Genomic DNA, 26,956 nt, shown 5'->3' with positions numbered 1-26,956 from the left:
TTCAACTATCAAAGCTTTATGAAAAATTAATTGAGTTATTAGATGATTGAGTTTGTCATGATATGCTGAACTGTGTCAAAGACTATAAAAAAGAGAAAATGTAATTTTTATTTTATTTTTTTTTTGGGGGGGGGGGTAAGAAAATTTTATATCTTGCTAAATTCTTGTTTAAATATCTATAATCATACAGTATTTAGAAGTATTATAACATAATTAGTTTAAGATGTTAAATATCTTTTTTTTTTTGGTCATTCATACATGTACTCCATTATTTGAAGAGAGCAAATTAGTATTGCATACACAAGGAATAAGTGGCTCGCACTATTTCCATACGATTTCCTTTTCGCATGAAATTCATGCGTGTTACTTTTCGTCTCTTTCTCATGCGAAGAATTCGCATGAACTTCATGCGAATTTCATATGATATTCATGCGAGCCACTTTTGCCTGTGTAATACCGACGAACTGCAATGAAACAATGAATTGTATGTACATGTATATACCACCATATAGAAACGTGATCTTGAGTTATTAACTAATGTAATCAGATATCTTTGCATGGTGGTTGTCAATAAATCAAGCTAGAGACCCTATTGACGAATATCACCTCCAGAAACTTTACTACTCTTCTATATTGATTTTTTTTAAAAAGCAGTTCCTGTATGTATATTCCGATCCCTCGCTCCACTTTCTGACAGAATTGCATTTTTGGTTTGCTTGTTGACATTTCATCATTAAGCCTGCCGCAAATTTCGTTTTTTTTTTCCTCTTCTGTTCTCTTAACACGTCTAATACTTACGTCGTCTAGGAACTCTTATTGTCTCGTTCATCATTTGGACTCTATTACAAGACTGCTTATCATCTTGATCGTTAGAGAGAAGAAAGAGTGAGAGAGAGTGAGAGAGAGCTTGCCATTACAGTTTTCTTCGTCTTCTTTCGCTTCAGATCGTCTTCAACACTGACAACTTGTATAACTCAATGGACCACATACCAAGGTCGATTTTAATGAAGATGCTGACCCAAGGTTTGACTCGTGGTGAGATAATGAACTGTGGTATATATCGGATATAGATCTGAAATGGAAAGATGATATTTGGTTTATTAGTTCAGACTATGATGGTTGCCTCCATTGGGCCGCCGCCTGAATTACCTATGGGGGATTATCACCCGCCGATCAAAAACTCATCGGGTACGTACTGATTCTATTTATATCACACTAGTCTTAATTTTATTTTTAAACTTATACTTTAACAATAGTAAATCATTACTTTAATGCTACTTTTAAGTTGAAGAGGAGAACAATACTATGGAAAAAAAATATGCACATGGAAAGAGCAAACCTTTCAACTACATGTATAGCCGGTTTTAATTATTATTTTATTTAAACAAATACGAATCGAAGAACACAAAACTAAAAATGGTATCGAAATTTCAACTTTTTTAAAGTCAATTTTGTGATGCCAGAGCATTGCTAATGCTCTGCTTTGAGCAAATTTTCTTGTCCAGATGTTGACAAGAGGATTTGGCACAAGTTCTTTAAAATTTTAACGCCATTTTCAGTTTCTTATCCGTCCAAACAGAGACTGTTTACCCCTATTCTTTTCTTTCTTTTTAAAAAGGAAATTAGTTAGTGACGAGTGGCTGTCAATATTTGTGAATCTGTATTCATCATGTTGAAAATGCATACTTTTCAAACTCAAGTACAAAGGCATTGATTTATCTTAACGAGGCCGGGTCTAATTAGTTCTGCCCTAGATTTTTTAATGAAATTTTTTACCTGAATTTCTATTTATATAATTATTATTTTAAAATTAAAAAATAAAACATTTACCAGACCGTTTGTTTAGGGGGTCATCTCAAAGTTTGTTAATCTTTAACATAGGACCCTATGGAATTTCGCTTGAAATGTATCAATTTTGCACATTTTTTAAACTTCTGCCCTAGGGATTTCTTTTTCTGTTCTACATATTAAAGTTATTGCTAAAAGGCATCAAATGGTCAAATAAAAAAACCCTTTTACCTCCTGGTTTGTTCCAGGGGTCTTATCAAAGTTGATTTTCGTATGCCCAATTTCCCAGATTTGTCAGATAATGGCTATTTTTTATTTGAGAAAGGCGGAAAAGGTGATCTTTATAGTATAATTAAAGCATTCAGACATATTTAAGTAATAAAAAAATATATAACATCACATATTAAGGGTCATTAATATAAAATACATGGTTACTGTCTTGAAATATATGAATTAAGCTATATTTAGGCGGGTTAAGAAAACGTGACAGATGGTTAGGTCTGCTGAACCCTCTTCAGGTTTTCGACCCGAGCCCAACTATAGCTTATAGTTCGAGACAGTTATGTTTATTCCACAATATAACATTAATTTTACGCATTAAACGAGCCATTTTCAACAAATTTCGCTGAATATCTGCAGTTGAAACTATCACGCCATGGCGTCAACCAAGCAAAAAGATGACGTCACAATACAAATCAAACGCTGCGCGAAAGCGTGCGTACTCGTTCTGTACTCGGCCTCGTTAAAGAACAAACTCGATTTGAAAAAAAAGTACAAAGGCATTGATTTATCTTAAATAACAAACTCGATTTGAAAAAAAAATATAAATATGTATTTATTCCATTTTTCATCGATGTACCATCAATGCAAGTTGTTTTTATTAGAATTATATATATAAATATACCGAAATATATAAATCAATGTTAGCAAGATGCAGTATGCATAGAAACACTTAAACTATTTACCACAAAAAAACTCTCGACCGCCAAAAAACCATCAACTGATTTCGTTTTGGCAAATACAGGTTATTTGGTTGGAGGTTTTCTGACAGTCTGAATATTAGACCACTATTCCGGAGAGGGAGTCTATAATCACATCTGACATCTATTCCCAAGGCAAACGGACAAGAATCAACCCCAATCAATCCTGGCCTACCATAAATGGCCATCATCTTCAAGGATTCTGTTTAGTAATGCCGTAAAAATATTACGACAATCGAAAAAGTACGCGATAACGGACAAATGTTTTCATAATGTCAAAGAAGAAAAACCTATAGTGAATGTGCCGTTTATTATTCCCTTGTTACCAAAAAAAAAGGCGAAAATTCAAAAGAGTAAATCACTATTCAGTAGATAATGTTGCCTAATTGGCCGACGTTCTTTGATGTTCAGCACATGTACATTATATACGGTATAATGCAGAATTTATCTTGGCATAGAGACCGACATGTTATACATGAGTATCAGCTTTTACCGCAAAGATTTGAACCTTGCTCGGATTTTTTTTTTTATCCAGACCTACGAGTTTTGAAACAGTTGCCATACTTTCTTACATGTATCGCCTTTCACTTGTTGCAGTTCAAAATGACTTGTAGGAAGAATTAAAAAACCCAAGTCTTAATTTTCCTCTTTTTTAAAAAAACGGACATGTTTTTCAAAATTGTGAAGGCTGATGGCAGACCTACAAAAATTTGAAAAGCAAAAATAAAGTTTTCTTTGTTGTTGATAAAGTCAATATACATGCAGACTTTGATAAATATAAAATTCCTAATTTATGAGAATTGGTATGATAAGGAGTAGGTTCGTCATCTCTTTCGGGTTTGATAATTAATCTACTTAACACTTACTCTTACCATCGTTTTTAACTCCAGCAGAAGGGGACGAAGTATTCATCGATATTAAAAAAATATATAATGTCAAATAAGAGGAGAGATATTTTCCCAAACGCCAATGCCATCTCCACCCCTCCCCCCCCCCACCCTCGTTGCCTCATGTCAATTTAAAAAGAAATAGTCCGTTATCATATTTATATTCTCTGAGGAACAAATTTTGGTAGTGAAATCATAAATCATTGATATATAGACCAGGGCATCGTCATCCTAACAATATTTTTTAAGTTTTGTCAATTCGGGTTAAGGGCATTAAATCTTAATTGATGTACAAATTTACAACCAAAGAATCATTACGATTGAATACGCTGGAACATCGCTCATCTTGTCTTGGGGTGGGGGGGGGGGGGGAGGTGCTAACTATTATTGATCCCAGCCAATGCACCTATATTTGGTCTCTGTTTCACTTATTAAGTTAAGCTTTATTCTAAAAGTCGATGTACATACTTAGAAACTTTTTGTATTTGTAACTTAATTTAAAGAAGAAAGATTTCTATTTTGGGGTTTTTTTTCGATAGAAGATATCGGTCAGTATTTAGGTATTTTTTTTTCTTTCATGTACTTTATGTACTGGTGAAAACCTGACAAATTAAGTAATATGTTACAATGTGTTCTTGAAATAGGTCTTTTTAATAGCTAGACGTCTTATCTAGATGATTGATTTTCGTTTTAACCTAAAAAAGAAATGAAACAGCTTGAATTAGATCAAGATGTATAGAACATATTGTTGAACCGTTCATCCAGGGTGAAATTAAATAGAGAAATAGTGGGCACATTTTTGTTTGTATTGATAACGGTTTTTCCTCTTTTAAGTGACTTATCTAGTTATTATATAAATAGGGTGCGTTCATAAAATCTTTTTCCTTGTCTATTAAAGGGACTTGGACACGATTTGAGCTCAATATCTTGAATTTCATTTTTCCATTTTTAATGTTAAGAAAGGTAAATATGAGTATTTTTAATGCTTTATCAAAATTTGAAAGTCATATATTGAGTCATAAGCAAGATACAGAGTTTGGAATTCTTTGTTTTGTAAACAAAGCTCGAGCCTTGTTATTGTTTACATATGTGTTTTATTGGTTTCAATCAAGTATTGCTTTCTTCTATTGATTATATATTTTATAAACACATTGAACAGGTTTGCCTTGTTTCTTACGAGATATTTGTCAAAGAAATGGTAATTCCATATTTTAAATTATTTGTAAACAAATATGAGACTCGATCTTTGTTTACATATTGATGAATTCTTACCTCTGTATCTCTCTTATAACTTAAATGATAACATTCAAATGTTGGTCAATCATATTCAAAATCTGCAAGTAAACCATTTTATATCTAAAAAATAAAAAAATTAAAATTTTGATCTAAAATCGTGTCCAAGTCCCTTTAAATTAAGATTCAAGATCATTTTGTCATTCTTACAGCGTTCATTTCTTACTTTCAATCACATCGTACTATACTGAATTTTCGCAAAATCTAAATGATTCCAAAGGAAAGAGTAAATGTATAGATGAAAGTTCTTTTTTTTACAGTACATACGCTGGTTATAACTATTCTTAATACTATACTTGTTCTTTATTATACAGCTTTTTTTTTATAACATCTACAAATTGGCCCTATGAAGTTCGATGACAACGTATATGTTGTCATATTTTTGTAGTTGGTCTGAGGGATTATTAGGCAGAGTGCTTTCTACTCATTCCTCCTGCTGTGTGTATTACGTATTATAATTGTCTGTAAATTGATAACTAGTATTCAGATACGTCTAATGCTCAAAATACAATCGCTTTATTGTGTTCTAATCAAATGACGATGATTCAATATGCTTGTTACCAGTATCCAATCATTCATAATAAGGACAAACTCCAAAAGAGCAATTAACACAACATCAAAGAATCATGTAAATAAATGCTTGATGCCATCTTGTAGTAATATGTTGTAACATGCTCTAAGCATGTTACTTAGAGCATGTTACACAATAACTAGTTTATTTGATAGCGATTATCAAATCTCTCGACATGCTCATCGTTTGAACTACTAATTCGCTAATCCTCTATTGAACGGATAATTCTGTCCAAATCTTCAGACATCCTTTCATGTTTCAGCATGTTCTGATATCTAATATGGACACTGCTTTTTGATGATTTCGATCAAAGACGTGTTTTATGACTTTGATCAATCTGTAGCCAGTCTGTGGCTAACCTGTAGCCAGAAATAGCCACCATTGCATTCATAACTACATAAATGCAGTGTATATTCTTTTCTTTTTTTCAATTTTAATATTTTAGCAAAATATTTAGATATGATAAACTACAGATTTCAGTAAGTAAAGACATTATTTTTCAGCATGCGTTAGCATGCATCATAGCATCTTCTCGCAATTTATGAATTGTACTGCAATAATATTCATAAAGTAATGTTCACTTAAGTATACTGTTTATTGCGTAAATGTAAAATAAGATCAAGGATTTCAACTTTAGGAGAGATCATTTAACACCAAACTTTATTAAGTCTTTCAAGTTAAAATAAATGAAATGAATGGAATTGCTTCTCTTCTAATTATAAACACGCACACGATTTCAGTCATCGAAATGATTTGACGCAGCATTTGCAGAAAAGAAACATTAATAATGTACACCAACCATTACGTTTCCTTAAGCTATTACATTAGAAAGGTGATATATATATATCCTTTGTGGAATTCTTGTCAATTATCATCTGAATAATCAAAAGATTTAGGAGTAGTTTGATAAATAATCAAATCAATCATCACCTTTGAAAATAATTGTTAAGAAAGAACAAAAAACGAAGATACTTTTGATCCTATTTCATAACCCTCCTCGAAATATAACTTTTTTTAAAAGTAAAACTGAGATTAAAACTTTACAATTTTAATGAAACTGTTGGAGCCCGATTTAGTTGAAAAACAAAAAAGTCCGTATTCGTATTTGTATGTCTCTTTCTTCTTACAGACTGCCACTTTGCCTACAGTTATAAGACGGACACAAAGGGGATGTTTGCATCCCCAGGATTTCCCAGCGAATACCCCGACAGCGTCACATGTAGCTACTTCTTTCATGCCTCCGCAAGTGGGAGAGTTCAGATCACTTTCGATTTCTTCAGTCTGGAGAAACCTTCGGACAAAGGGTACAATTGTTATACAAGTTAAAGAGTAAAAGTTACCTTAGGTTTTTGGTTTGACTAAGATTCTCCAGTGCATCACAACAACATTCTATAAGCAGACGACATAGATATTCAAGGAGCATGGTCACAATTTTGGTCAACAATTATTTTTCTGATTATAATGTTTCAATGTTTACAATGCATCAGTAAAGCATTTTAATAAGCAACCAAAATTTGATTGTCATTTGTTGAGTTTGAAGCGAGTAACAGTGCTTACAATTCCTGCTATGTAATCAAAGCTTTTGTTTACATTTTGAACGTTGAAGTGAAATTCCACTTTTATACCTAAAATAAATGTGTTAAACGAAAGGAACTGTTTATCTATGTCTATGGAGAATAAGAAGATAGACAAATCAGCATGAAAAAGTATTTTACTGGTACATTGAACCTATGTAAACAAAAACAGGATACAAGCCTTGTTTACATGACAAAGAATTGCAAGCCATGTACTGAGTATCTTGCTTATAACTCTATGACTGTCTCTCACACGTCCATTTGTAAAACAACCCTAAAGCAATGTAAATAATTAAAACAGTAAAATTAGACCAAAATCGTAACCTTGCCCCTTTAAACGTTTTTATTTCATATGAAGGTCGTTTTAACTTGGTATCAATAACATTGCATGGAAGAGAATATTTTTCATCCGAGCAGTTAAAGCAATGATATAATCTTTTTGATAACAAACATCATACAACATTTGAATCCTGTGATATAATTTTCTATGTTACATTGCTTCATAACATGCACGCAAGGTCGTGGATGCATGTTTAGCCAACATAAATTGACCAATCGATGATATCCAATAAAAACCACAACGATATGAATGGACTGGGACTTCAATGATCCATACCATAACCGGAAATTTGAGCACACAAATTGCTCACAAACTATCATTCTACGAAGTATAGAGGAGAAGTATTGTGTTGACTTCTGTCCGTGTTAAGTTCTTATTTTGATAGGGATAATTCATGTACTGTATACAGGGAAATCGACACCCCTGTGTCTTTTTTTAGCCCCTTTTGCCCTCGTTGTCAGCGGGCGAATTTAAGACTGGACAAATTCCAATACCGGTATATCAAACTATCTATTTAAACACAATTGCGTCTGGGCGAATTAAGGACGGAGCAAAATTGTTTGCAAGTGTAGAAAGGCGAAAATAACCCTGTACATGTATACATATCTTACTTCCATGGTATATTCCTCGTTTGAAGGAGAAAATTAAAACGATACAAATGTATTCTCCTGAATATATAGAAATTTTAGCTAGGAGTGTTTCTACATAAAACAAATTTTATTTAATTTAAATAATTCTTCGGCATGAATTCAATTTGAATGAATTATTTTCTCTCTCGATTTGGAACGGTAGTGAAAGTTTTTAAAGATAAAATTTAAAAAGAAGCAAAAGAATAATTATATTGTCTGCTTTGAATGAATGTTTGTGAATGAAAAATTCAACAAGTAAAATACATGTACATGTATTTGGTCAATTCAGATGGTTTATACTTAAAGAGTCGATACCTTTAGTCTAGTAATACACTGTTCTCTGTATTATATCAACTTTTTTGTCGCATATTTACATGTATTTCGCAGTGACTTAACTGTAAAACCGATATTGAGTCAAGATATCAAGATATATATTATCAAAAACAGAGGAAGTAAAGTTGCCACACGCGAATAAAAGCTGGTTTACATATTGTTATTTTATTACGATGATAGCGTCATTTTGTTTAAATGAGCTTACGATGATATTCGTAAAAGTAAACATTTTGGTGAATGTTGCTAAAACATAGACACTATGTACGTTATGGTAACTATTTTCTAGGTTCCTGTGGCCAAAATTGAAAAATGCCAACATCCTGTTATACGTGGATAGGCAGATGCGTCAGACATATTCATTAATCTGTCCAAAGTTGATACAATTTATCATCTTATTACCATAAAGTCTATTACAAAAGGTTCGAATAATTCGCCATCAAAATGTATAGCCTCTGAAATGGGTCACTTTGTCTGGCAAAAAATAATTCCTGACTGACTTTAATTTCAAACCGAACTAGATTAAGATCTTGCCTTAATGTCTTGTCTTCTGAAGGAATCGGTATTCTTTTACATCTAGTGGGCGAATTAATGTTCTTTTAGATCCAGTATTAAATAATTGCATTTTCTTGGCGTACCTTTGAAACATTACAACTAATAGTATCATTAGTATCATCATTCTGAGTCATCCACCCTGAAGGTTAAGTTTGACTAATGACAGTTTAACAGTGTTCTTGCATAATAAGTTATACACCATGAATCTATTAGGAAATTCAGGTATCCCTCATTGATAGATCATAGAATATTCACAGATTTGTATAGTTGGTCATGCATATCTATTTCAATTGATTAAGGTTTTGGCGGAAATAGTTTTATGTCTCAAAGCATGTTTTACCATTAAACTAAAAGATCCACCACTCTGGTTGACATAACTTTATCCCTTGATTTTACTTGTTATACGGTTTTCCCCTATTTTTCTTATTTTCATTTATTTTTATTATCAATTGTGGAGAAGTTTGCGATAATTATGTTGCAATCATATCACAAGAAAGGACCAAAATTATCTATGTATACATAAAAGAAATTACATTTTTTATTCTTAATAGAAAATTTAATTGACATTGCTATGGAAAATCAAATTAAATGCATCTTTATTTCTTATTTGATTAATTATACTAAAATCCTGGTGTTTACAGATCAATATTTCAATTTTCGTGTCCAGTCGAAATTTTACTCAAAATCAGATACTAAATTTATTATTCGATAACTGTAGTTCCAGTCGAGAGAACTCGAATTGCTATTGATCTCTATTTTAAAAAAAATTCATTTTCTGCGTCCATATTCAGAATTCATTTGCTCAAAAATCTATTACGCAGCGTTATAATCAGTAGAAGTATATTAAAAAAGATCGGCTTAGCGGAATGAAAAACTGTGGCAGACTCTATCAACGTTAGTTATTTTCGAAAAGCATCATCCCGGAAAGTTCATTTTCAATGGTCTAGACAATATGAATTTTTGTACTTGTCTACAAATCGGACGTTTCAGAGTCATATTAATCATTTTCCCCCGGAAAATGCAGTCAGTCGACTTTGCCATTAATTCTAATAAAAAATTATTAACGTTTTTGTTTTTTAATAATGGATTAAGACGGGCACATATATGACATTGCTTCCTATTCCTAAATAATTTGATAGATGAAAGAAACCAAAAAACGAAACCACTTTGAGTTTTTTGATGGCTTTTTTTAAAAAAAAGATACAGATAGCTTTACCAAACAAAGGATAATCAGCAAGTAACCAGTTTAGAACAAAAAAAAATTATATTGTTGTGATTCGAAAAGTACATGAGCATTAGTTACATGTATTCTATTACAAGTAAAACCCGCGAAACCACGGATATAAGAATACGTTTCTGTATGATTAGAGCAATAGACTTTTCTTCATCAATGTACACCACCTACCTGAATAATATATCTCTCATCGTTACAAAAAAAGGGTTATTTTAAGAAATACATTTGAAGGCTGGACGATCAGCTAACAGATTAGATCCAGTTGAAAAATATTGATACGATTGTCTAGCTGTGAATAAACTATCACAAAGAAGAGAGAGAAAAAAAATAATGATTAAAAATATAATTGAATTGTAATATTTCCCTATGTTTTTCAACGGAGCTCTTCATCCCTGGAGTTAAAAACAGTCCTAAAATTTGCTTCGACTATCCAGCCCTCTTAGTCTTTTATGAAAATACTTGTTCACATCAGGACAAACAGCTGTTTAGTGATTCTATTTGTTATGCAATCCATAAATTATTTTCTAGTGCCGTTTAGCATATTTATGGTGACTCTATTGACAACCATCATCATTATATTTCTGATATTGTTCCCTTTTCCCCGAATTATTACTTAAAAGAAGGGAATAAAAACTGACAGAACTCGATAAAAAATCGACAAATAAATGTTCTCTGGGTTTTGTGGTTTGTTCGATCATAAAAGGATCATAAAAAAAATGTTATAAATCACCAAAAGTTAATAGTACAAATGTCGGGGGGAAATCATTGGATACAAAAAAGGAAGATGTATTTATATTCCGAAAGAGGAAGAAATAATGATTTTCAGGGAAAAAAACTTGGCAATGTACCTCTACATACGCATTATTGCATAGAATTAACACCAAAAAACATACATGCATATTTATTAAAATTCTTCTCAATAAGTTAGGATGAAAATATATAGTGTCGAGTTTCAAACGGAGTAAATCTTAACTTACATATACATTCGTGTTTAACAAAATTACCTTTGTAAACAAAAAAAAATTAATTCAAAATTACTTTTTTTATATCATATAATTTATATTCACTGGACGAACTAGTAACACACAAAAAGAGGAATAATAAACGTATTTTTTCAACCTTACGTTTAATATTCTAATAAAAAATGTAAAATGCATGCAAGTTCCGATTGATGGTGATGGTAATGGGATATATAATTTTACTTACATGTAACGTGTCCAATGATTGATTGTTTTAATTTAATTAATTACAGGTGTACATTTGATTACCTGGAAATATACTACGTCAATAACAACGGCTTCAAGGACCTGATCGACAGATTCTGTGGGACCAACACTCCGAAAGATTTCATTTCTCATCACCCTAAAATGGAGATACTGTTTGTATCCGATTTCACCAAGCACTCTAACGGATTTCTGGCTCACTATACTTTTCTAGGAGACAGTAAGTAATCAAGGATAACGACGAAATACAAAATACATGTATATGTACCGGTATTTGTTCTCCACGTACATGTATGAATTTCGCTTTTAAGTTTATCATATTGATTCCAATGTGTTAGTAAATCTTTGTGATGAATTTTTATATACTGATTAATGTTGTCTTTATCTTTTTAAAGTGTTCGAAATCCTTTGTGGGAATTTATGAAAAAGGGCATCCCTTAAGTATTGACCCCCCCCCCCCCAAAAAAAAAAAAAAAAAAAAACGATCTTTGCGAATTGAAATTTTTTTTTTTCTTAATAACAGCTAAGTAACTCGAAGCATCAAACAAACAGATTTCTAGAGGGTTCTTATTTTTTATGTTTAAAATTAAATACAAAAAAACCCTGATTAAATTGGAAAAACGTTTGTCAATATTAAATAGGATAATGAATTACGTTTAAATAATACCAAGCTAAAATATGCATTATCAATAGTCAGTAACCCTAGCTTTGCCTATTTAACAGCCTAATACAAATATCGTAGAATATTCTACCGCAGACTGGCATTACTTTGGACCATCCACAATGGGCTGTGGGCCGGAATTTCTCCTTGGGTCAGGAGGAATCATCCAGTCCCCGGGGTACCCCAGCCTCGCCCGTCCAAGATCCAGCTGTACTTGGATCATCATTGTGGAGGACACAGAGAAAGTTCTGTTGACCCTTGTTGACCTTTCCAGTAGTAGTAGGTTATTACTTGTCTTATGTTCATGTCTAAAATGTTAATTATGAATCAAAATAAAACTTTTCATACATGTTTCAAATAAATAGGTATATTGTTTGTATACAAACTTGTATGATAACAAATATCTTTATTACCTAATCAAAGGGATTTTGTTGTTTTATTACAAATTAAATATTTGCGTCTATTTTGAACTGCCGGTCAATAGACTGCGATCTATTAGACCGCCGGTCAATAGACTGCGATCTATTTGACCGGCAACGTATTTCAGAACGCGGGTATGTTAATGTTATATCCTTTCGATAGTTCTCAGGGAATGTATATTCCTTTACATAGACGCTGTTTTTAGTACTTGGTGAAACCAAAGAAAATGTTATCAAAATGGAGTATCAAATAATCAACAGGTTTAAAGCTTTATATGAGGTTAAAGACTAATGAAAATCTAATGGGTTGAAGACTCCCCTTTCTTTGAGTAAACTAATATTAAATTGAGATGTTGTAATGCATGCAACAGGCTTTGTGCATGTAAAAGATGGAAAAAAAATCTGAGTATATTGAATAATGGCACGAAAACCATCTGCAATATGCAAATTGTAAACCCCGAAAACTAAAAAAGCAATTAGGTAATAAAACAATTATTTAATGCATGAACAGTCAATAGACCAGAATTTTTTCCCTTGATGCAGGGAACAGCTCAGTATGATCTATTGCCCTCGGCCGTTGGCCTCGGGCAATAGATCATACTGAGCTGTTCCCTGCACCTCGGGAAAATATTCTGGTCTATTGACTGCTCAAGCATTAAATAATTGTATACTATTGCACCCATATAAATTCATCCTAATGCAAAGATTTTCTATTTTTGAAACGTTTAGGGATAATCCGTCGTCAAAAACTATATTTATTCATCTGTGATTCAGATTTGTTGATATTTTATACTTATAAAGCATAACACAGTCAACTATGATAAGGTTTTTTTTTCCAAATAAAAATCTACAGATAATCAAGGTACTGAGGAGCATCTATGTGGACGATCTCGCCTAGCCTTCTATAACGGATTTGCTGTACCCGGGATGCTTCCAGAGAGGGCGTACTGTGGACCAATGGCTGAAGTCTATTACGGGAAGAGGGAGTACTGGTCCTCGTCCAGCAGAGTGGTTGTCCGGTCAGTGTCCCTAATAAGTATTCTAATAGTATTCAAAGGGATGAATTCGAATGGCCATAGCCATGTCTGACGCTATTTAAACCTCCTGGAAAAGTAGAGCTCTCTAGTAGTGTTGAAATATCTAATTGAAGTTTAAGGTGGTTCGCTACACCTTGATATAGTTTCTCAAAAAGCAGGCAATTACTTTATGATAGATAGTATAATGGATAAGAAGTAGATTAGTCAAATAGGCGAATAAAATGTGCAATTTTGAAAAAAAAATAATTATATATTCATATATATTATACATTCAACAAAAATCCCAGGCGGATTCGACCTCCTTATCTGCAGTTCACAAGCCAAATACTTTAACTAATAAGCTATGACGTTATTCAACCAAAATAATTGATACAAACAATTGAACTAAACGTTCTAATCGCCATTTTGTGACGTAACGTCCTAAAAAGTATAAGTATAGGTGTTATGAGGTCCTTAAAGGTAGAAGTTGTTGATGTTTTATGTAAAAAAAAATTGCTAGAAGAATCGAATTGAACTTTTCAAGGTGAATCTGGTGGATAGTTTGATTACCTGAGGGTCAACCCATCCTTATTCCTTTAAAAAAAAGTTTCTATAATGATTTAAAAGATAAAATCAACATTTTGTAAAAAAAAAAAAAAAAAGAAAAAAAATATTAAAGCTACAATGGGAGTTCTTTTTAATGAAAATGTTTACAAAGCAAGATGGAAGTGTTTATTGGATAATTTTAAATGAGTTTCTGTTAACTGATTTTAGATTTATTTTTTGATTGAAGGTTTAACATTTTTTTTTAGATTTGAAACAGATATAGATGGTCCGATGCTTTCATTCAAATTATCTTGGACAGCTGTTGAACTAGTTGAAAATGGTAGGCATAATGAACTTCATCCAAGATGAATTTTATTTCACATGATATAACATATCCTTTCATAATCAGTTTTTTTACCCTTATTAATCATATTGTCATGTTAAGAGCTATTGTTTGCATTCATTACATTCAATGTTTAAATGATTATTCAACAATTATAAAGTGGTAAAGCAGAGTTATCTACCTTTTCTAAAGCAACCAAATTTTGGACTAAAAAAAGGATTCTATTGTTGACATCGACGTTTTTCCTTAAAAATTATGCGATGATTACTTGCAAAGAAAACGTAAGATTACTAATATAAAGCTCATTGAGTGAACAATAAGTGTCATTAAGTAGAACTCTATATACCATGTTTGGAATTCATATAATTTGTATCACTTTATAAATGATTAAATAGACTAGACTTTGACCCGTGCGAACACGGGTTTACATTGCATATGATATCGGACATTTACGAAACAGATACATCGACAGATATGCATCGTATTGTTGACATTTATACAACCAAGCTTTAAGCCTACAATTTTACAATGCTATTTCACTACACTCTGCTTAGTTAGAATAATCTAAATATGTCTCGGGGCAGGCCTCTACGGCAGTTAAAAATCAATCCCATATACCCGTAATGTTGCAAAAAATTGCAGAATCGCTCCGATTTTGGAGAAAATGTATGCAGCTGCATTGAAAATAACAGTCAAATTATTCATAACAAACCATTTTAAAGCTGTAAATACCTTTCATCTAAAAATCTAATTCATATAAATGAAGAATTCAAAACTTTTTTCACGGACGTGCTTACTCGCTTCGAATTTACACACCTTGTTGATATTCGGAACTCTCGGAATTTTTCATATGAAATGAACAGAGTTAGAGTTATCTCTCATATTTCCTTTGATGAACAGAATATGACAAATTTTCATTGAAAATTTACACGTAATGTGATATTGTTGAAACATAAACTAAAGGGCCTTCCATGATTAAGCGTGAATGTAATGCGCATGCGCAAGATTGTAAAATCCAAAAAAATCCAGATGATTTACCGATTTTTTAAAGGAATTTTTGTTGATAAATAATTAGCAAAGCTTGATTAAGAAAAAATAAATACAAATTGGTAATCTTTAAGTACCAATGATGTTTAAAATACTAGTATATAAACCAAAAGTCAGTTCTCTTCCGATTTCTCGGTATTAAAGCCCCAAAAATCGAGTCTATTATTTTAATATAGTAGTATAGATGTATCTGATATCAAGTTTATTTTCTATATTTGCATAGTAATAAATGTTTCTTTGGGGAGGTGGGTTGGCACCGCTCACCCCCAATTCAAATAGAAAGAAATCAGAATTTAAAAAAATGATTAACATCAGCTTGTGTTTTGCGTTTTTACTAATTAATTTTACTAGTGATGTTTAAACATAAATTTTATTTGTAAAATGATGCTAGAAAAACAAAAATATATGGGGAAAATCACTTACACATGACTTGTTCATTTCTCTTTAAAAGAATTCATTTTGAATATGCAATCTGAGTAACCATTCCTATTGATACACTTAGCTCGAATACCTGATTAAAAATTGTGTGCACCATTTAGCTATTTCTATTCAAACTTTCCCCCAGACAATTGTCCAAGATTTCTGTGCAAAGGAGAGCCATGCGAGGATGGAGATTCACAGTCTTGCACGTCGAAGCTGAAAGTCTGTATTGACAAGTCTCTTCAATGCAATGATGCACCGAATTGTGGATACTCAGACAAAAGTGATGAAGAAAAATGTAAATAACATTATATTTCAATTTTTTTTTATTGAGATTAACTCTTCTACAATATGAAATTCAAAAGATGAATTTTAGAAGGTTATTAATGTAAGTCGTTTCAATTCCACGATGTTAAAATTTCACGATTTCTTAATACCAATTGAGATGGTTTTAATTTCACGCTGTGAGAAAATTAATTCAAATTTAAATATAGGCATTGGCACGTTTTTGAAAACTAATGATAGTATTTACGATGTGTTTAATTTTGCAGTAAGACTGATAAATGAAACAAATATTAAAATTATTTTTTCTTAAATAATGAGGTTAAAACCATCTTGATTATTTGTCCATTTACAGTACCATATGTACATCTTAACTTGAGGCCAATTTTAAATTGCATAAATGATTATTGAATGAAGGAAATCTTCACAACGTTAAGCAACAATTAAATTGGTCATTCAATGTGACTTGTCTTTTTTCCAAGGTGTGAACAAGATCCTGATGATAGTGTTATATGCTGCAGTGCCGTCTGTGATACTAATTTTGATCATAATTCTCGTGGTGTACTGTTATCGTCGCCACAAGCGGAAACAGCTCCACATTGTGAAATCTACGGAGAGCGTCGCTTCTCCTCAAACTCACTGGGTTTCTCCTCACATCCGAAGCTTAGAAAACAGTCCAGTCACTAACAGATCACCGCTGATTCATACCACCTCTTTTGTAACATCCAAACATTCCGCTAACCCCGAGTCGTCTCCAAAACGAGACAGCAAGCGTGTGACCATCGTAGATCATCTTGACATGGAAGAATTCAAGCGTTCTCCAGAGAGACACAATGTGAATGGAGGCGTTCAGCTTCATGAAGCCAGTAGAGACAGGAAACATATAGTGACACCTTGCGGTGAAAATAATGTCAATGAGGTAGCAACTCGTGTTCACGTGGATGGCGCTTTACGGACGCCACCACAACATTATAGAACTCATCAGAAGAGACCATCTTATCATTTGATGCAAGAGTTTAACATGGAAGGAACGGATATTTTACAATGAAGATTTCATTCATTTTTTTTTTGCTATTCTTTGTGCCATTTATTTCAATTTAATGAATTACAAATTGTCTGTAAGGATATTGTTATTCATATTTTTATCTAATATATCTTTTAAAATCTACCAGTTTGATTGTAAGAACTTAATAGATATTTTCAAACTTGTGTCTAATTCAAAATGATATACAATATGGTAATTTAAAATGTTCAAATTAAGGTTACATAAATAATAAGTTTAATATTGCAGAGAATTTGCTTGCTTTATTACTTTACGTAGGAAAATATAGTTATTGATGCAGGAACTTGTTTGCAATCTACGTTCCTGGTTTATGCAATAACCTATAAAACTGATAATTGAAGATATCAATCGTAAATAAAACGATTTTTTCAAAAGTATATTTATAATTGGTTTTATTTCTGCAATGAAAGCTATTTTATTTGAGCAATTAAAAATTTAGATACTAAATAAATCAATAGCAGTTGTTTACATTATAACCATTGTTTGCTTAACAATTTGCGAAATTGACCTTATTTATTATTCAACTGTGTTTTACGTATATTTGCAATTTTGTACAAAATTTCAACATTTTAGTAATAAATACAATGCATACATTTTATTTAAAAAATCATTATTTATTGTGTGTCTTTATATAAATTGAACGGTTGAAAGGTTTTTTTCATATACAATACAGACTTAGAAAACTTATTTTAAAAGCAACATACAATAGATAAATGACATGGTTGTTTTCATACCAATTATAATGAAATGTTAAAAGATTGCTAAATTTAAGGAGGACGATTTTTTGGGGGAAGAAAATACAATAGCAAAACTCTTTTTTTAACTACATGTAATTTATACCAACCCTAGTTTATTTGCAAAGTTTCAAGAAAATCGACAGTTTGGTTCTTTTTAGGGGCCATCTCAAAATACAGGTACATTTACAATAGGAATATATAGGAAATTACCATTTTCCGCAATTCAAAGCAAATAAAATATATTAATAATACAACGATACATTTTTTCTCAAATTGTGATATGTGATAAGTAAAACAATTTTCTACCTTATATATAAAAATCACTGAGTTCTACCGTCTGGTTTTTAGTGGGGGCCATCTATACAAAAATGCGCCGTATTTTGCTGTATATTTGAAGTATTACAAATGTATAATGGAATAATGAATTCATTTTAAAAAAAATGAAGAAAATACCCCCGAGGATAGCACTATTCTGTGTATAGACTTCCAACGGCATGCGATTTTTACTTTTTTTCTTTTAATGTTATTAAGGAATAAGGAATCATTCTTTGAGTATTATGTGATAATTTAGGTCGGAACGTGATCAAATCCAATAAAGCCCGGAGGGCTTTATAATAGGTTTGATCACCTCGACCGAAAACTATCACCTCATAATATTAAAAGAATGATTTCTTATTATTTATATTTATAAAATTTTAAGCCATTGTGCGATTAAATATTTAAGTATAAATAAACAAACCCCACTGGCGCCCCAATTATACGTCATTTGAAGTTAAAGGTTATATAGTACAAAATCGATACGTAGTGTTATCACAGGCAAAGGCACTGGAAAGTGTAAATATTTTCTTATAACGCACTCCTACAAAGCTTTATTTTATCAAAACGTCATAAAAGCACAATGGCAACGCTCTCCTACCGTACAACGGAAAAATCTTTGGTTAATGGGTTCAATTTTATAAATGACATCGAAGAAAATTTCATTAAAAGTAAATATACTCTGTATTTTTCTATAATGCGCAAAAACGTGCGAAATGAAAACAAAAGTCGGCCTCCAAAAGTTTTTTTCATTTTGCTTTCATATTTAGATAAAGTAAATGTTCAGGTTTTTTATTGCTACCAGTGTCAGTATTCTAAATTTTTCCCATTTTAACTTATTATAGATAAGAATTACATGGTATCAAAATCACGTTAAATAAATTTCTATAAGATGATTTAGTCTGCATCATCCAGACGTTGTGTTGGCTAAAAAACAAACGTTTGGCTGGTGCAGACTAAAGTACATATATCATCCAATTATTCCAAATTCTATATATTTTGTTTAGATCTCAAAATTAGTTAGTGTTAGAAACCAAAAAGATACCATAATGAATCATATGTGCAGGTATCACATAAAATAGCTAACTACTATGTAAATGTCTGACTAAAGATAATCGATACTTTTGAGTTATCTTTACATAATAATGAAACGAAATCTCTCACTCGATCCTCTACGCAACTTATGGTGCATGAGGCTAAGCGACAACAAAAAATTTCCACCTGGCGCGGCTACAACTTCTAGAGGCACTGTTTCAAAAGCCAGTCACAGCCGCCGTACACTGTAGCAAGATGATATGTCAGGTACTACGCCTGGAGTTGTTCATGGTCAAAATATTGATATTTTATATTTATATCTTTTACATATCTTATCCAAAATCTTTAATTCAAATATAATCTTATTCATAGTAACTATTGTTCCTCTAACTTTTCTTTCGCTTTTTCTGTCTGTTTTTCTGTCTCGCATGTTTTTAAAAGTGGTAGTAAACATTACACATCAAATTACTCATCTCAACCAGTGACATGATAATCTGGATATATTAACAAGTTGGTTATATGCAACCTTGCCCTAAGCTGGAAGATAAGGGTAAACATCTGAGGAATATGGACTTTTCCCATAACCTTGTTGTCTACAGTGAATGCAGACAAGATAACGATGTTCCCTTATTATATATACTCAGTATACTGGCATTTTCATTGAAAGTTGACGCATACTGGTATCATGATTATGGTGAGCAATCGCGGTTTTTATAAGAAATAGTAAAGTAGACCAAAACATGCAAGCGTATAAAATGATTTTAACTTTCTCCAATGTTTTCGTAAAATCAGGACTACGCCATTTCTTCACGTCTTCAAAATTTACGTTTACTATGACTTGATATTGTCGAAGACTCTTGATCTATTCATCAAGAAAAGGTTGGTTCTATTTTTTCTTAATCTTCAAACTTATGTTATGGAGAAACTTTTTGCATACAAATAAACACCAGACAAAAATATTTTTATAATTGATATTCCGAGTTATTCAAAACAGAGCTGCAGTCAATTTAAACCAAACGTTGAAACGAATTTATTGTTTTCAAATGCACAATAATTAAATCATATATGATCAATTGATTTCTAGCTCTCTAATTGGCTAATATCCACATTAAAAAAATCGTTGTATTAACCTGAACGTAACATACGAGATGAATACAACATTGATGATATTTTTTTACATTGCTACAATAAGTTATCATTATTATCGTCGTTTGAAATTTTGCGTCTCGGAAGAATGTGTTCGCTAACAACTTTCCCTGACGTTGACAATCTTAACAAAGGTGACACGCTTTTCCTCTCTTAAAAATATTCAATTTTATATGTCACTGAATCATACAACATATCAACTATTGCTATTTTTTTGTTCAGTACAATGTTAAGCTACCCTCGATATACAATACTCGCCCCTCCGAGCTCGAAATGTTGTTCTTTTTGGGGAGGTAATTCTTCATAGTGACTTCAAAAACAGCAATAATAGTCGGTTTTCAGCATTTTCCCAATTTATTTCGAAACTTTTGAGCATTGTTTCTCCATGTTCGGTAGAGTAAACAGAACACTGTTTCATTTTAGGTTTAATATCACGAAGAAATTTATGCAATAAATTTGTTCCGCCCATTTCACCAGTAACAGTGGTGCATATGCTGCATCTGTTGACTTTGTCAGTATTAACTATGAATCCTTACTAAAACCATTAAACCAGTTTCATTTATTTTTATTCCAGCGACAATGGCAGAATCTCAGGAAGACCAGATGCAGAGTGTTGTGACTTGTGCTTTTTGCGAAGAAACGGCGGAGCATTTCTGTAAAGCGTGCCAAGAGAGACTTTGTTTAAAGTGCAAAGTAATTCACAGCGAGAATGAGGCTTTATCAGACCATGAAGTGGTTTTGTTGAGCTTTACTACTCTTTCTGTGTCAGTTGTAAATAAGATTATATCTCGACAGGTTTGTAGCAAGCACATTGTTGATTGCATAAGCATTTGCTGCGGTGATTGTGAAAAACCAATTTGCGAAAAATGTATTTTACCTGAACACAGTGGACACCGGGTGATAAGCATTACTGATCTGATAAAGCAAATGGAACCTAAGCTTCATGCTAAATATTCAGCAATTTCTTTTCTACTTCCTAAATATGTTGACAAACTAAAAGAAATTAAAGACATGAGATTTAAAGTCGTAAAAAACAGCTGTCTATTAAGAAAAGATATAGAAAACTATTTTCTTACCGTTGAATGCGAAATTGAAAATTACAAGAAAAAGTTGGTAAAAGATATAGATGAAAACGAAAAATCAAAAACAGATGAACTGATTTTAGTTGAAGAAAAAATTGAAGAAAGCGTAAGAAGCATGAAGGCATTGTTAGAAGAATACAAAAACTGGTTACCAAACGAAAAACTTCGTTTTATTTTGTCTGGGAATTGTAATTTAGCTACAGCAATGCCCGAACATTTTCCAGAAGTGGTTTTTCCAGAATTACTTCGATATGAAAGAGATTTGAATATGGCTGCTGCTTTGAATTCTCTCTGTGGACGTCTCTATGAAGGAATTATAGTTCATCCTAATTACATACCAAAAGGCTTGAAAGCAATTGGCACTGGATACGGAAAACTTAAGTCTTTAGCTTACAGATGGCAAGATGATACGTTTTGGCTACATACCCGTGTAGAAATAGTGCAAATTGATCGGGATGGTAATGTCTTGGATAAAATTTCAGTATACCTTCCAGACTTTAATGAGCAACCAATCGCTGTTACCAAATTAGGTAGCGTTATTTACAGACAAGAAAAGTTTACTCTCGGTGAACGAAATTTGGAAGGTGGTCACAGATCGTTGTTTTTTACCGAGGGAAACATTAAACCTTTGTGTTTGTGGGCGCGAAAAAAAGGTGGAATATTAGTAGGATATTTTGATGAAGATAAAAAAGATGGTGGATTACTTTGGCTCACAGAAAATGCTGTTATAGAAAGAGACATGAGAAACTTCCCTCCTATTTCATCACAAAAGTGGACGAATATGCACTATAATATAGCTGAAAATGTAAATGGGGACATTTGTTTTTCTAATAGAGTTGTAGACGTGTATGATTCAAACATTATTATTCGATTTTCCTACAACGGTTCGAAAGGTTCAGTGTTCATCCCTCACGATATATGCACCGATGGTTTTGGAAATATTATCATTGCAGAAAATATCAACAAGATTCATATTTTAAACATAAATGGCAGTTTTCTGAATATTTTAACAGTACCTGGACTAAATGCATACGAACAGGTATCTTTGACAATTGATAGAAACCGTTGTCTATGTGTCGGTGGATATGATGGGAAGATTAGATTCATCGACTACTCAAATGCTACTGAAATCATGCAGTCAAGATAGTATGCCATTTTTTTTTAAATTTTTTTTGGGGGGGGGGGGGTAATAAAGCTGTATATTACAATGTAAAATATACTTGTAGTTGTAGTTGATCAGAGCAAAACATTTGTTTTTGTCGATTTGAATGCATAATGTATTTGATCATATTACACATATTATGTACACAACTAATACTTTTTTAAAGAAGTAAACTAGACTTTGGCCCGTCCGTGCACGTGTTGACATAGCATATCAGAAATCTACGAAATAGATACATCGACACGCCGTATTGCTGACATTTAAATTATAAAGCTATAAGTTTACAACAATGCTATTAACTTAACTATATTCTCCTTAGTTAGAATAATCTAGTAACTATGTCTCGGAAAAGGCCCTCAACACAGTTTAAATGCCTCCAATATACCCATAATGTAGCAATACCCTGCAGAATCGGTCCGAAACTATTCTGGAGAAAATTAACAAAGTTGCACTGTAAATAACAGTCAATTTAATAATATCATCTAAAAATGTAATCCATAGTGGAAGAATTCAACACTTTTTCACCAACGTTTTTACTCGCTTCAAATTTACACATCATGTTGACATTCGGAACTCTCGGGATTTTTCATAGTAAATGCACTGTCTTTAAGTTATCTCCCGTATTTTCTTTGCTACGGAGACAATACACGGAATGCATTCTATCGTTAAATCGGGTCCGTAGGACATTTATCATTTTAACGATAGAACATTTTAAACTGTCTCTGAATTATTTGAGTATATGTGTTGAAATACCCAATTCCTGATCAATCCGTCCTAAGAATGTGGCCAAAACATCCCTAAGAGAATGATATAGAATCAATATTTAATTTAAATAGTTTTCAGCTATGTATGAGTAAATTTTAAAAAAGCCTAAAAAGAGTATATGATGTTAATAAAAATCGAAGAAAACGATATTTATATATTTGTTTTATGTAGCATACCATTTGTATGAAATATCCTTAACCTTTGGTTAGTAGATAGATCAAAAACACTTTTTAAAATATTTATTCTGTTTTTATACAGATAGCAATAATACATTAACAATACAGGAATAAGTTAGAAAAACATAAATCTAAATTTGACGATTTATACATTGATAGCTTGTATATTATGTCGAATATATTTTGTTTTTAAACAATGAATAATCATATAATGGATAAATTATATTATTATCCAAGTATTACATTGTATAAATATAAAATATAAGCACTGGAATATGATTTGACAATTATGGTCCACCAAGGTCCTTTCAACACAGAAAGTCCAAACATTCCCCGGTGGATGATGCTATTTGAGACTGTTCTCTCAAAGTAGCTAACTACTTTATATAAATTTACAAATTGAAAACAAAACATGTAAATGCATGTATATATCAGAATGTATCAGCAAATTTTGAGAAAAGAAGTCGTTTGTCACATTTCATAAGACGTAACATAGAAGTATATTGAATAAGAGCATGTTTGACACTTTTAAAGACATCTATTTCAGTTTCTTGTAGAGATTCAATTCTACAGTACATTTTGTATTTATATATCTTATAAGCAATCAAAGAAATTAATAAATTCAAAGACTCAATCTTGTCGTTTTGTTCTAAATAAAATCCTAAAATAATATGTTTCCATTTTATATCAATAAATAAAAAGGATCCTAATATTCTCCAAATATGTTCAACATTTTTACATTCAAATAATAAATGTTTTAAATTAGTGTTTTCAATTGCTTTGCATATAGCACAGTTTTCCCCCTTGTCCTTTATCTATCTGCTTAGATATGCATTGTTGCAGAGAATATTATGTAGCATTTTGTAATTAAATTCAGCTATTTTATTATTATTTATATCTTTGATTTTTCTCGTGTATATATTTTTCCATAGATTTGAATCATTTACCGGTATTGCAAAATGACATTGAGAATATTATGTAGCATTTTGTAAATAAATTCAGCTATTTTATTATCATTTATATCTTTGTTTTTTCTCATGTATATATTTTTCCATAGATTTGAATCATTTACCGGTACTGCAAAACACTTTCATTAAAATTTACAGTCATTTCTTTTTTTCATTTAAAAAAAAACAATCATTTATCAAGCATTGTTTTTGTACTTGTCAACCTTGATAACAAAGATAAATTCTATTAAAAAAGATAAGGGCAAAAAAAAGATATTTACTGATGAGTTCTAAGTCTATTCTAATTTAATACAAACGAAATATAACACATAAAACTTATATTGATAAAAATATTTTAAGCCAGTCTGTGTGTTATTATTGGAACAATATTTGGGTACAGATTCATCAAACTTTCGGGAAAGACTAACCGGGATGGTTATGATAGGGAACAATTTTAAGATGACTTAAACTTGAAAGATTAAAAAAAGTATTCTCTGTGTATTTTTATACAGTGTATCAAGTTCAAGTTTTATTCTTAAAGCTTTCCGTTAATTAATAAATATTTATAAATTATTTACACAAAGAAAAATTATCCCAAAAATATATTATGTTAAAAGTTTTATTTGGCGAGTATTGGCCGTGGCATAAATGAAATGTGGGATGCCATCGACAACATCTGGGCAAACCCACTCAAACAAAAGTCACAACAAATATTCATCAACAATCAACACATCATAAATATTATAGTTTGAAATTGACCACCCCGGGTTTACCACATATTTAAGTACTTTAAACTTATTTAATAATATGTTGAATTATTGTTAAATGAAAATTATATAATAAGACAAGTACAACTTTACACAATTCACTGGTTCAACAGTTCAGCAACTTCACATGCACAAATCAATTGTCACAATGTTTTTCAATAAGTCAGCACAACAATACATAGGCATCAGTTGATTTGGTGCGCGCAAACGATACACTGGTATATGCCACGACGATTAATTAAACTGTCTTTTTTTAAAATTCTTCAAATTTAACATCTTCGTCCTCATCTATGACCTAATATACATAAAGAACACAACAGCAGAAAAGGGGAGAATATGACTTTCCGGAAAGGGAGGGTGGGATTTTGACAGATGCATAAAATGATCTTAATGTTTTTGGAAAATACATTGCCCACCTTTTTTGGATGTTTTCAGCCCAGAGTGATGATTTGAAAGGACGAACCCGATCCCAATAAGTTGAAAAGGGGGGACCCCCAACCGATCCCGACTAAATTTTTGTTTTGCATACAATATACAGTAATTTAAATATTTCTCGTGAAATAAAGGCATCTTTTTTCTTTATTTTATCAAATATAATTTATTGAATACAACTTTAAAATTTATTTCTTACAGATTGCAACACAATAAAAAAATGAGTTAAATTGGAACTTTTCTTGTTTTATTTAAAGTTTAGTAAAAGTATATGATTGCTAAAAAAAAACCCTCTTTCATTAATTTTCTTTCTAACAAACAAAGCAACAAAATTAAAAATCGAAGTGTAAAAATACATTTTTTTCGAAGCCAGATCATCAAGCTGCAGAATTCTCGCAAGCCAGAATCAGAAACCCATAAACAGTCGCCATGTCAACCACCGACTCATCCGAGGCACAGAAGCAAATGATTGGTGAGCGTTTGTACCCTCTCGTCTCCCAAATGCAACCGAAACTTGCTTTTGCTACAAAGATCACTGGAATGTTGCTAGAACTTTACAACACAGAGTTATTGCATTTGTTGGAATCTCGAGAATCATTGGAGGCGAAAGTAAAAGAAGCGGTTGCTGTGTTGCAAGCTCGTTGGACTATGCACTCGGAACATGTTGTCACGGATCAAAGCAAAGACGCATTAACAGCCACCATGTTGGCCTCTGTTCCACCAGATAAACAGAAGCAGATGATTGGAGAACGCTTGTTTCCTCTTATCTCTAAGATAAGTCCGGACTATGCTGGTAAAATCACAGGGATGATGTTAGAAATTGATAACTTAGAGTTGCTGCATTTATTGGAATCCCGAGAGTCTTTGGAGGCGAAGGTCAAAGAAGCAATTGCTGTGCTGGAAACTCACAACCATTGATTGGTTTTACATTCAGTTCAAATTATTCATATTAAAGTGTTTTTTTTTTTTCAATCTTAAAAACCATGTGCATAAAATAATCTGTTACTTCAATTAAAGCAACCTCAGAGAGTGTAAATTTATGTTTGTCAAAATCATGATCTTTGGAGGTAATGTGCATGGAGGCCACATTAGGGAGTCAAATTTTACATAGGAAAGTTTTTAAAATCATTTTCATAAACTCAAATGTTAAATAATATGGTATTATATGCTGTCATCTTGACATTTTGTTGA

The 26,956-nt window shown here is 31.8% G+C and overlaps 1 protein-coding gene and 1 long non-coding RNA gene across 4 annotated transcripts in view; both read left to right on the top strand.

The window, feature by feature from the left end:
* LOC105321996 (neuropilin and tolloid-like protein 2) overlaps positions 1-17,628 on the top strand; it is a 28,752-nt gene extending 11,124 nt beyond the window's left edge. For 2 of the 3 annotated variants that reach the window (XM_011420498.4, XM_011420497.4), the window contains exons 2-9: positions 945-1,188; positions 6,649-6,823; positions 11,434-11,624; positions 12,147-12,344; positions 13,338-13,503; positions 14,313-14,386; positions 16,002-16,154; positions 16,621-17,628. In XM_011420498.4, the coding sequence (XP_011418800.3) occupies positions 1,086-1,188; positions 6,649-6,823; positions 11,434-11,624; positions 12,147-12,344; positions 13,338-13,503; positions 14,313-14,386; positions 16,002-16,154; positions 16,621-17,186 (1,626 nt within the window). In that variant the 5' untranslated portion in view covers positions 945-1,085 and the 3' untranslated portion in view covers positions 17,187-17,628. The remainder of the gene's footprint in view (positions 1-944; positions 1,189-6,648; positions 6,824-11,433; positions 11,625-12,146; positions 12,345-13,337; positions 13,504-14,312; positions 14,387-16,001; positions 16,155-16,620) is intronic. The other variant, XM_011420499.4, reaches the window with a different exon arrangement.
* A 2,314-nt stretch (positions 17,629-19,942) lies between these two features.
* On the top strand, positions 19,943-23,465 carry LOC136271342 (uncharacterized). The gene is made up of 3 exons (XR_010709276.1): positions 19,943-19,982; positions 20,081-20,167; positions 21,009-23,465. It is a non-coding gene; the product is annotated as an uncharacterized lncRNA (long non-coding RNA).
* The last annotated feature ends 3,491 nt before the right edge of the window (positions 23,466-26,956 follow it).

The sequence above is a fragment of the Magallana gigas genome, chromosome 9 (genome assembly GCF_963853765.1).
Source record: "Magallana gigas chromosome 9, xbMagGiga1.1, whole genome shotgun sequence".
Classification (NCBI taxonomy): Eukaryota; Metazoa; Mollusca; class Bivalvia; order Ostreida; family Ostreidae; genus Magallana; species Magallana gigas.
This window is presented reverse-complemented; position numbering and strand designations above follow the sequence as displayed.